Genomic DNA, 12870 nt, shown 5'->3' on the forward strand with positions numbered 1-12870 from the left:
TGAAAATTGCTTGAAACTCAATGTAAAATTTCCAGATTTTACTTCTACAGATTTAAGATTTCAAATCAAGACGTTATTTTATAATTTTCTTGCACACTTACAAGAGATGTTAATGATTCCTCTAAAACTCAAACAAAAATGGTTCTTATAAATCCAGAATCTGATATAATTCACATTTTTGTTTTTAATTCTTAAGCTTTTTTCTTCATATGCTATCAAAGTCCTTTAAAAATGTGTTAATGACTACTTTAATTTCCAAATTCAGACTCGACTTCCAGTAGAAAATATGTTGATTCAAGTAAAAACATCTTTAATATCATGTGTTAAAAAAACATGTCCCATCTTTGAACATCGTTTTGCTTTGTAGTCAATAGGCAAAAATACAACAACTTTACATTAATTTTAAAGAATTATTATTATTATTATCTGCTGAATTATTGAAGTCAAGTTGACCTTAGTCCAAAAAAAATTCTTTCATGTTATGATACCCATTTTTAAGTCGAATCGCATAATTAGGGCAAAGCGACTTCAATGAAAAGTTTATCGATTTTTGGACAAGAAAAAAATCTTTATATCAGAGAAATGTGTCTTCTATGCTAAGCAAAATTCGCATTCGTATATAAAGGATATGGAATCATTGGCCTCACGACAATATTTTTTTCAGTGTATATAGTCCTATTACCTAAAATAGCAATTATAGTCCAAAAGATGTACACTGAAAAAAAGCATACTCGGTTCCAAAGATTATGTCTTTACTTTAAAAAATTGGGTATTGATTCCGAGCCAACGAAGCGGAGAATACAAGTAATGATACTTTTAAGACACAATTCTCTATTAAATTTAGGTTTTGTGTACTTGCTTCTAGGAAGCAAATTTTAATTTTTCGCTTTCTCAGCTTTTTTTCTTCATATGCTATCAAAGTCCTTTAAAAACGAGTTAACGGGAACTTTATTTTCCAAATTAGGACTCGACTTCAGTAGAAATTATGCTATGTTTGAAGTAAAAAACTTCTTTAAAATAAAGTTTTAAATAATTTTTCTGAATTATTAAAGTCAAGTTGACCTTAGCCTATAAATTTTTTGTTTCATGTTAAGATACCCATTTTTAAGTCAAATCACTTAATTTTAAGGACAATACGACTTCATTGAAAAGTTTATCGACTTTATTTTAGAGAAATGCGTCTTCTATGCTAAGCAAAACTTGTATTCGTGTTTGAAAGACATGAAATCTTTGACCTCACGACAATATTTTTTTCAGTGTACTAAATATGACATAAATCGGGAAATTTTTGATATAGCCGAATTAGGTCAAACTTGATAAAGTAACATTATGTTGGTGATCATATTTCTTCTCAAGTATGGCCGGGCAATTAGTGTACAGACTTCATTCATTCTACACCTTTGCTTTTAATGAAATCAGCTAAATTGTCAACACCACTCTCTATATCATAAACAGGAAATATTTCACCAATGCACTACAAAATGTTGGCTCAAAGCTACATATTTAAAAGAGAGTATCTCCTATTGATAGCTATCATATGTTAAACTGTAATGTCTTCACATTACGTTTAGCTCATACAACTTAATATCAGCTCCAAATCAGAGCGAAAGTATACAAACTGGGCTGGTTCGATGACTTCTTCGTCGCCAAGCATTCCCCATCCGCTTTGCCTGTCGATTGGCCGGTATCATATCACAAATTTATCAACAGCCCCCATAGCTATTATTTATTTAATCGCTGTTCAACTCTTGCAACTAACATAACATTATTCCTTAGTCGCAAACCCATTCAGTCGCAATACGCATGCGCGCGCGTTTCTACATCGATATCCGCTATAAACTCCAACATAAAATCCAACTAAAATTTGAAAAATGCTAAATATTTCGAATACAATAAATCGATTCATTGAATATCAAACAAAACCTATTAGAAAATAAATCATTGATGATTTGCATCTTAAATCGATTCGAATTAAATACGAATTTATGGAAGGAATATTTTATTTCATGTAAAAAAAAACAACAGTTGGGAAATATCTATTGTGTGTGGTAGTGCGAATGACAATGGTTTTGCCCATGATTTTTAATAGACGTAACTATTGTTTTTATTTAAAGACGATAATCGGAGTTATTTGCATATGTTCGTCGTATTTGCAATTAGCAAATACAGCCAAATTGTCGAGTAAATATTATCCAGCGGGAGTGGATTTTTTTGAGCATGAATTTCCCAATATTGGCGCTAGTGGTGGAGACACAGACGGTGGAGGTGTGTACTATGTGAAATTCGATTATAAAACTAAATTGATTATTTTAAACCAAATACCAATGATAAATGTGTAGTGAAATCAAAAACCAAAGTTAACGAAATAAATAAAACTAAAAAAAAAATTGAGCAAAATAGAAACTGAAAACCGCGAATAATAAAAACTCAAATGATGAACGTGTTTTTATTTCCTATTTTCAATATATAAATGAATCCATGGTATCCATGGGGATTAAAAAATATTATAGGAGAGTCATGCTCATATGTCCTAAACCATGGATTTAAATTGTTACAACCAAAAAATAATACAAAGTTGTGGACCAATTATTTTGTTTTTTGTTCCTTCTGCACTGAAAAAAATATTTACTTGATATTAAAGATTACTCAACTTAAATTTTATGATGCGAAATTTACAAAATATTAAGGACAAATTTCTTTAAAATAATAAAATTTTAATAAAAATAAAGTTTATAATATTTCATGTTAGCCTGATACCGAAACAGGCAATTGACGTCCAAATGCATTATATCTAATTATACAATTATTTTTCGAGCTTTTTGGACAGATAGATTATGGAACATGGTTAATAGAGCCATTGAAAAGAAAACGCCAGATACAAATCTATACACGCCTGGACTGTCCATGTTTCGGTTCGGGCGAAAGAACCTTTCCACAGCCTTTAGTATAGATCTGGCTGGGAGAGATAACTCAATTTTGGGCCCTTTATGTTAACTCCTTATGGAGAAAACATATGTGAATTTACCTCTTACAAATTGAATCTTCTTTTCTCCCACTGTACATCATCTTTTCATATAACTTACAAGTCCCATATCTTATTTTTATTTCGTTTTGTTACATAGTAATTCAACAACACGAAATTTATTTTTAGAAAGCTAATTTGGTGAACTGTCGAATAATGCTTATTGTTTCTACAGTCAACTACAACATATGACAATTAACAGAAACTGGTTTCCAGGATACAACAACAATTCTAACGCGTACATTAGTCGTGTTTTCCTAGTTTTACGACGGGCTCATCCTTGCTTATTATATTTCATGTTAGCCTGATACCGAAACAGGCAATTGACGTCCAAATGCATTATCTAGGTTAGGTTAGGTTATGTGGCAGCCCGATGTATCAGGCTCACTTAGACTATTCAGTCCATTGTGATACCACAGTGGTGAACTTCTCTCTTATCACTGAGTGCTGCCCGATTCCATGTTAAGCTCAATGACAAGGGACCTCCTTTTTATAGCCGAGTCCGAACGGCGTTCCACATTCCAGTGAAACCACTTAGAGAAGCTTTGAAACCCTCAGAAATGTCACCAGCATTACTGAGGTGGGATAATCCACAGCTGAAAAACTTTTTGGTATTCGGTCGTAGCAGGAATCGAACCCACGACCTTGTGTATGCAAGGCGGGCATGCTAACCATTGCACCACGGTGGCTCCCAAATGCATTATCTAATTATACAATTATTTTTCGAGCTTTATGGACAGATAGATTTTCTTTTTAATGGTTCTATTAACCATGTTCCTTAGGCTATGGTCACACTAGGCAAATATTTGACCAAAATTAGTGTCAAAAAATTTTCCACAACCATTTTCCAATCATCTGAATACCGTTTTTTTGAAAATAATCCTACTATGATGGTGTATATCCAACATCAGCTAATGAATTTAGCTGGTATGGCTGTGGCGAAGGATTCATTTTTGATCTCTGTCAAATATTTGCCCAGTGTGACCATAGCATTAATCTATCTGTCCATAAAGCTCGAAAACTAATTGTATAATTAGATAAGTTTATAATCTTTGCTTCAAAAATTTTTTGCATTAAATTTAGGACACAGATTTTGTAAATTTGCGTCCCTCCGTTAAAGTCTCATGTCTTTGAACTAAGGCTAATTTTTCTTAAAGTAAAGAAACACATTTTTGATTTAAAGAAATCGTCCTTAAATTAACTGAAATATTAAAACTTTGTATTTAAGATAAAAACACTTCAAATATAGGCTAAGATTCATTTTGAAGATTTAGCGTCATTGGTTTAAAGTTTTTTGGAATTAAGAAAACATTTTTTACTTTGAAGTATCCTTTATAATTTAGATGTTTTATACTGGCATTTGTTTGAACGTGAGTCCGTTTATTAATAAACCGCGAAATGAGAATTAAAATTTGATAAATGAGATCTGTATCCTAATTTTAATTTTATTGGTCCTAGATTTAAAGCCAGATAGGACGGTTAAAAAGTTCTTTACTTGAAAGAAGCCGCATCTTTGGCTCGGAATCAATACCAAAATCCTTAAGGGATTGTCAAAATCTTTGGATCCAAGTAAACTTTTTTTGGAGTATGTGTTAATAAATCTTAATTTAAAATTGAAAAAAAAACTCGTTGTAGAAAGAAGAAAACGTGCAATTTTATGCTAACCCGAAATCAATCAATACAGGGTGGTTTTTGGTCCAAATTAATTATTCTACATATTATTACAAACTTCAAGTATTTATTGGACATGAAGATGAAGGAATTGATATTATTAAGTTATTGAACAACTAGTGTCAGATTCGAATCTACAAAGGCCAAAGAAAGCTTCGTTTTACATGGGACGTATAACAGGTTGGCTGATAAGTCCTCGGTCTAACAAAGAAAAACACATTTTTTGTCAAAATTCGTTTTTGTTATTCAACATAGTTCCCTTCAAGAGCGATACAACGATTATAACGATCTACCAATTTTTTGATACCATTTTGGTAGTACTCCTTCTGTTTTGCCTCAAAATAGGCCTCAGTTTAGGCGATCACCTTTTCATTGCAGCCAAATTTCCCTGCGAGCATCCTTTTGAGGTCTGAGAACAAGAAAAATTTGCTGGGGGCCAGATCTGGAGAATGCGGTGGGTGAGGAAGCAATTCGAAGCCCAATTCACGAATTTTTGCCATCGTTCTCAATGACTTGTGGCACGGTGCGTTGTCTTGGTGGAATAACACTTTTTTCTTCTTCATATGGGGCCGATTTGCCGCGATTTCGCTCCAATAACGCCATATAATAGTCACTGTTGATGGTTTTTCCCTTCTCAAGATAATCGATAAAAATTATTCCATGCGCATCCCAAAAAACAGAGGCCATTACTTTATCAGCGGACTTTTGAGTCTTTCCACGCTTCGGAGACGGTTCACCTGTCGCTGTCCACTGAGCCGACTGTCGATTGGACTCACGAGTGTAGTGATGGAGCCATGTTTCATCCATTGTCACATATCGACGGAAAAACTCGGGTGTATTACGAGTTAACAGCTGCAAACACCGCTCAGAATCATCAACATGTTGTTGTTTTTGGTCAAATGTGAGCTCGCGCGGCACCCATTTTGCACAGAGTTTCCGTATATCCAAATATTGATGAATGATATGACCAACACGTTCCTTTGATATCTTTAAGGCCTCTGCTATCTCGATCAACTTCATTTTACGGTCATTCCAAATCATTTTGTCGATGTTGATGATGTTTTCGTGGGTAACCACCTCTTTCGGGCGTCCACTGTGTTCACAGTCCTCCGTGCACATTTCATTGCATTCCAATCAATTATTGTTGATTTCCTGGGGCAGAGTCCGGAAACTCATTATCAAGCCACGTTTTTGCTTCCACCGTAGTTTTTCCCTTCAGAAAACAGTATTTAATCAAAACGCGAAATTCCTTTTTTCCATTTTTTTTTCACAATAACAAAAGTTGCTTCACAAACGACGCTCTATCTCACAAACTAATTGACGTTACAGACGTCAAATTTTGACACGAATCATTTGAAGGTTGGTACTATATAAAAATAATATGCATTTAATACTAGCGACGCCATCTATGTGTCAGACCGGGGACTTATCAGCCAACCTGTTATTATTATGGATCGTAATGGACAAATTTTTGCATAATTAGTAGTGAGCATATACTGCACTGAAAAAAATATTGTCGTGAGGTCAAAGATTTCATGTCTTTAAAATACGAATGCAAATTTTGCTTAGCATAGAAGACGCATTTCTCTAATATAAAGTTTTTTTCCTTGTCCAAAAGTCGATAAACTTTTCAATGAAGTCGTATTGTCCTTATATTTAAGTTATTTCACTTAATAATGGGTATCATTACATGAAAGAAAATATGTTTGGACTAAGGTCAACTTGACTTTAATAATTCAGAAAAATTCTTTAAAATTAATGAAATTGTCTTTAAATTTGTTGTCTTTTTGCATCTTGACTACAAAGCAAAAAATCGTTCAAATAGAGGACATGTTTTTCAACACTTTATTTTAAAGACGTTTCTACTTGAAACATAGCATAATTTCTACTGGAAATCGAGTTTTAATTGTGATATAACACTGAAAAAAGGTATTTAAGTGATAATAAAAATTACGCAACGTAAATTTTAGGACTCGCAATTTGCAAAATATTAAGGACAAATGTCTTTAAACTAATAAAACTTTAATTAATACACGCAAAAAATAATTCTTTCCTCCCAAACGAAATTTTAGACAAACAAAGTTCGTTTCTCATTTGCTTTTCGCTGTAAAGAAGTGTATTTGGGAGAAAAGTATATACTTTTTGTGATAAACGTCTATTCTTTTCCAGGATGTAAAAACAAATTCATAAGGACAAACACAAAAAAAATTGCATTTCCCTCTAATTGCATTTTCCCTCACATCTTTCTCACATCCACGATGTTTTTTAGTTCTTAACACCTTTTCCTGTGATACCAACAATGTAGAAGAAATTCTACGATTTTATAAATTTTAAAATTTTTTTTTACCTTTCGCCTGGACGGAGAATCGAACCGCGGACCATGCACTTTGTAAGCCAACACACTAACCACTGAGCTATGTACCTGTTATGGTCATCAATAGATAAATATCCATATAAGTTATATTTATATAGCATAGCTTGCGGCGCCCACGAACCGAAAAAACAAAGTTTATTTAACAGAAACAAACATTTGGCACCGTGGTGCAGTGGTTGCTACGCCCGACTTGCATGCCAAGGGTCGTGGGTTCGATCCCTGCTTCGACCAAAGTTTTTTTTTACATAAATTCCAGATATGTTCGGAAGATTCCGAAAAAATGTTCAACATTACAATGTAGTACATTAAACTTTGAACTGTAAAATGTGTCTCATTAAAGACCTAAAGTCAGAAAAGAACAGTGTTTGATATAAACGAAATGGACTGTGTTGTTGTTTCAAAAATAACTTTTTCTATTGAAAAAATAAAAATTTTGTAACAAACGAATTTTTTTGGTGATAAAAGTTTAAAATTTTCGAAGCAATTCAAAAAACTCTAACAAAAGAAAAACGTTTTCGGTACACGTTTTCCAAACGTTTTTTTTTTCTTTGCGTGTATAAAGTTTATAATCTTTGCTTAAAAGTGTTTTTTATTAAATTTTGGATTTTTAATTTGTTTCAAAAATAACTTTTTCTATTGAAAAAATAAAAAATTTGTAACAAACGAATTTTTTTGGTGATAAAAGTTTAAAATTTTCGAAGCAATTCAAAAAACTCTAACAAAAGAAAAACGTTTTCGGTACACGTTTTCCAAACGTTTTTTTTCTTTGCGTGTATAAAGTTTATAATCTTTGCTTAAAAGTGTTTTTTATTAAATTTTGGATTTTTAAAAGCCGTATATCTTTGAACTAAGTCAATCTTTTTTCTTATCTTAATCTTAAAAACGCTTCAAATATAGGCTAAGATTTATTTTCAAGATTTAGCATCTTTGGTTGAAAATGTTTTTGAAATTAAAACGTTTGGAAAACGTATACCGAAAACGTTTTTCTTTTGTTGAAGTTTTTTGAATTTCTTCGAAAATTTTAAACTTTTATCACCAAAAAAAATCGTTTGTTACAAAATTTTTCAAATAAATTTTTTTTTTCAATAAAAAAAAATATTTTTGAACCAACAACACAGTCCACTTCGTTTGTATCAAGCACTGTTCTTTTCTAACTTTAAGTCTTTAATAAGACACATATTACAGGTCATAGTAAAAATTTAATATAGTAAAGGGTGGTTAAAATTTCAAGGGACGATGTTGATTTTGAATAAAACACAAACTATTTAGGAAATTATTGTAATTTTATTTTATTATGATATATTGGTATTACTCAATTATGTATGGAACAAAATATCGGCCAAATGGGCGCCGCGATCTCGGTGGCACACCTTCATCCGATGGTCCAAATTTTCGATGACGCTAAGGCATAATGGAGGTTCTATGCCGTTAATGTGCCGAATTATCTCATCCTTTTGCTCTTGAATTGTGGCTGGCTTATCGACGTACACCTTTTCTTTCAAATAACCCCAAAGAAAAAAGTTCAACGGTGTCAAATCACATGATCTTGGCGGCCAATTGACATCGCCATTACGTGAGATAACACGGCCATTGAATTTGTTGCGCAAAAGAGCCATTGTTTCGTTAGCTGTGTGGCAAGTGGCACCGTCCTGCTGAAACCACATATCGTCCACATCCATATCTTCCAATTCGCGCCATAAAAAGTTCGTTATGATCTCACGATAGCGAACACCATTCTCGGTAACTGCCTGACCGGCCTCATTTTGGAAAAAATACGGCCCGATGATGCCGCCAGTCCATAAACCGCACCAAACAGTCACTCTTTGTGGGTGCATTGGTTTTTCGACAATTACTCTTGGATTCTCATTCGCCCAAATGCGGCAATTCTGTTTATTGACGAATCCACTGAAATGTGCCTCATCACTGAAGATGATTTTCTTCGAAAATTGATCATCCACTGTTGCCATTTCTTGGAACCATTCAACACGTTGTTGGATTGTGTATCTCTCCATGGTTCAAATTGAGTAAGTCTGAAATAGAGAAATGTCAAATAAAATTCGGAAAAAAAACTTAGCGTTTAGGTGTGGTTCACATTCAACATCGGCCCTTACAATTTAACCACCCTTTATGTAATGTTGAGCATCTTTCGGAATTTTCCGAACATATCTGGAATATATGTAAAAAAAAAGTTCGTTCGAAGCAGCGCTTGAACCCACGACCATTGGCATGCAAGGTCGACGTAGCAACCACTGCTCCGCGGTGCCCAACTAAGTGTTTGTTTCTGTTAAATAAAGTTTGTTTAATCGGCTCTGGGCGCCGCAAGCTATGCTATATTAATATAACTTATATGGGTAATTATCTATTGATGACAATAACAACTACGTAGCTCAGTTGATAGTGTGCTGACTTACAAATAGCATGGTCCGCGGTTCGATTCTCCGTCCAGGCGAAAGGTAAAATTTAAAAAAATTTGTAAAATCTAATAATTTCTTCTACATTGTTTGTATTACAGAAAAAGGTGCTAAGAACTAATAAACCTCGTAGAAGTGAGAAAAATGTGAGGGAAAATGCAATTAACCAGAAATTTTTGTTTATGAAATTGTTTATACATCCTGAAAAAGAATAAACGTTTATCACAAGCAGTATATACATATCTCCCAAAAAAAAACTTCCTTACAGCGAAAAGCAAATGAGAAACGAACTTTGTCTAAAATTTCGTTTGGAAGGAAAGAATTTTTTTTGCGTGTATATGCATAAATGCATCTCCTAAACATTGCCCGTTTCTAATCTTGTACTCTAATATAAAAAACGACATTGCCACTTTGTGAAGTCAAGAAGGGGCGTTCACGACTGATACACAAGGAGGTATGGGAAGTGACACGGGAGTATTCTTCAATAGTGCTAAACGTGGGTGCTTGCCCAACAACGCCCTAGGAAATCCATGGACGTTCCATTACCAGCAGTATAATGTACCCCTGGTAAGAGAATCATAGAAGTCTTCTTTGATCTCTGTACTTAGGCTTTGTGAGTATCCGCCTAGAGGAGTAGGGGACTCAGCTACTGTGGCTAGTGAGGGTAGGACGGTTCGATCTGCGGACGTAGGTGGAATCCAATGTCTATGCAAGTTATACATTGGACGTGGGAGTCTGGGGATTCCACAGAAACCTTGTGTATGAATCCTGGAAATTCAACGTCTATATATGTAGGGTATATATCATACAAGTCGTTTTCTATTGTGATTGTACAGGGTTTGTGGATGAAAGTGTTTGGCCATAGCCAAAACAACGATAACTGTGAGCGTACCTAAAGATTGAGGAGGTTTAGATGATAATATGGGGCATTTTGATCACTTGTATTCAGTGTTTTGGTACAAGTGGTTTAGTTTAGCTTTAGCTATTCGTTTTTCAATACTAACAAACGTCCTTAGACTTTTTCATAGGATTTAAAAAAACGAAACGTATAAGAAATCATTTTTCGATATTTTATATTTTTAAGGGATCGAAAAAACTAAAATCTATATAAAACTAAAGATAAGTACTTAGTACCATTGCCTGATTTGGCTATTGACAAACTTTCAGTTAATGGAAGTGTCCACGTGGTGTTCTTTTTCTGAAGATGCTTGTTTTGTAGACTAAGTACTTATTAGACTAGTCTGATGATTTTACTTCTTGGGCATATGAATAAATTCCCAAATACTATTTTCTTCGCATATACTACACTGAAAAAACAGTGAACCCACTAGGAAGAAAACTTTTGATTAATTGTAGAAAATTTTGAATAGTTTTAGAAATTTTTAACTAAACAGTATTACAAGCGCTGGCATCACGCCGATATCACAAAAATAAGTACATATTTTTCGACAAATTCAAGAAAATTTATTAGACATAAATAATTTTTTTCACTTTTTAAAGAAAATTTTGTAGTTTGAAGGAAAAAATTGGAGTTCAAAATTGCAAGAATGTCTTTAGTGACATACGAAGTTCATGATGGACCCTGTTGTAGTAAAATTTACAAATTTAAAGAAATATTGAACTATTTTGTGAGAAGTACGAATTTAGTAAAACTTTTTACTTCATTTGTGTATAATTTTTTCCCGTCTTTTAGTTCATTTAACTAACGTACGCAAAAAATTATTAGAATAAATGAAACTTTCTCCAAATATAATAATTTCATGAACTATTATATAGTTAAATTGGCTTTAGTGAAATAGTGAGTTCACTTTTTTTTGAGTGTAGCTCTGGTTCGAATACAATTTACAAGTTATCTTTCTTTAAAATATAAAAATTCTCTAAATAAAATTCCTTTTATTATACTTTCAGGGGATTACGATCCATATGGACAAAATTATGATGAGGTGGATTTAGATGGTACTAGCGATGATCCGGAAACAATGCCAAGGCTTTTCCAAGGTGACATAGCTATCGATCCTTTCACTTATATTACACTAAGGCTGGGAGTCAACCCAACGAAACATCCGAAACGTTTATGGCCAAATGGCACTATACCCTTCGAAATTAGTTATCTCTATGACAATCGTGAGCGAAAGGCTATAGAACGAGTTTTGAAAACATTCAATGCATTAACTTGTATACAATTCGTACCCTATGATGGAGATGATGATGACTATATATTAATAACACCACCAGAGGATGGACCACAAGGTTGCTGGTCCTATGTTGGTAGAAAAGGTGGTGAGCAAGTTGTTTCTCTGCAAAGACCTGATGAAACAAGTGCACATTGTTTCAGTAGCGAGGGTCGGATAATGCATGAACTAATGCATGCCATTGGTATTTACCATGAGCAATCTAGAGCTGATCGTGATAACTACATAAAGGTGCATTGGGAAAATATTGTACCGAAATTTCGAAAAAATTTCAAACTTATTTCGAAGAAACGAGGGAAGTACACATTTGATTACGACTACAATTCCGTGATGCACTATGGAGAGTTTTACTTTAGTAAAAGCAAGGGAAAGAAACCCTCTATAACACCATTACAACCCGGTGTTAGAATTGGTCAACGCAAAACCTTGAGTAAGACGGATTGCCTCAAAATCAACGATTTATATGGTTGTCTCAAGGGACGTCAAGCGAAAATGTATCGAAGTTTTTGTAATTTATTGGGTCTATAACTCTAGCCATAATGTAAAGTTGAATCATATTGATTTATTATTGTATGTATATTAGTTTATAAATATATGTATAACATATACTATACGTAGGGCAGTATTTATCATTATAATTACAATATTTGCATAAAAAATATTTTTTTATTACAATAATTAATCGCAAATATCTTAAAGAGTTACCTCCATAAAGATCAAATGTAAAATATTAGAAAATATCTTGCTTCAAAATTAGAAACCCCTTTTTTTGATATTTGAAAAATTGGTTTCGTTCACTTTGATGCGGAAAATGATTACAATGTCCTAGAACTAGCTTCCTTCTCGATGTGATGGGAAGATTTTGTCATTTGTTATTCTGCCTGTATCTTCAAGCATGTGATAGTTTAAGGGACATCCAAATATACTCGCTGTTTAAAGTTTATGTTTCACTTATAATTTTTATAGCCACCACCATGACGGGGGTATAATCAGTTTGTCACTCCGTTTGTAACACATTGAAATAACGATTTCCGACTATATAATATACATATTCTTGATCAGGGAGAAATTCTAAGACGATATAACCATGTCCGTCGGTCTGTCTGCTGTAATCACGCTACAGTCTTCAATAATAAAGCAATCGTGCTGAAATTTTGTCTGCAGGCAGTTCAAGTTCGAAGATGGGCGATATCGATATAG

The 12870-nt window shown here is 33.5% G+C and overlaps 1 protein-coding gene across 1 annotated transcript; it reads left to right on the top strand.

Annotated features, from left to right (window-relative positions):
• Positions 1-1765: 1765 nt before the first annotated feature.
• Positions 1766-12329, top strand: LOC142222109 (hatching enzyme 1.2). The gene is made up of 2 exons (XM_075292069.1): positions 1766-2265; positions 11387-12329. Exons 1-2 carry the CDS (start codon positions 2058-2060, stop codon positions 12196-12198), a joined length of 1020 nt encoding a protein of 339 aa, XP_075148184.1. The 5' UTR covers positions 1766-2057; the 3' UTR covers positions 12199-12329.
• Positions 12330-12870: the final 541 nt, after the last annotated feature.

Source organism: Haematobia irritans, chromosome 1, assembly GCF_050003625.1.
Source record: "Haematobia irritans isolate KBUSLIRL chromosome 1, ASM5000362v1, whole genome shotgun sequence".
NCBI classification, from domain to species: domain Eukaryota; kingdom Metazoa; phylum Arthropoda; class Insecta; order Diptera; family Muscidae; genus Haematobia; species Haematobia irritans.

Excerpts from the sequence above, each read along its gene's own strand:
- LOC142222109 (XM_075292069.1), top strand. The coding sequence starts at position 2,058 with ATGACAATGGTTTTGCCCATGATTTTTAATAGACGTAACTATTGTTTT. Across the intron at positions 2,266-11,386 it reads TGGAGACACAGACGGTGGAG|GGGATTACGATCCATATGGA; the intron begins GTGTGTACTATG and ends TTATACTTTCAG.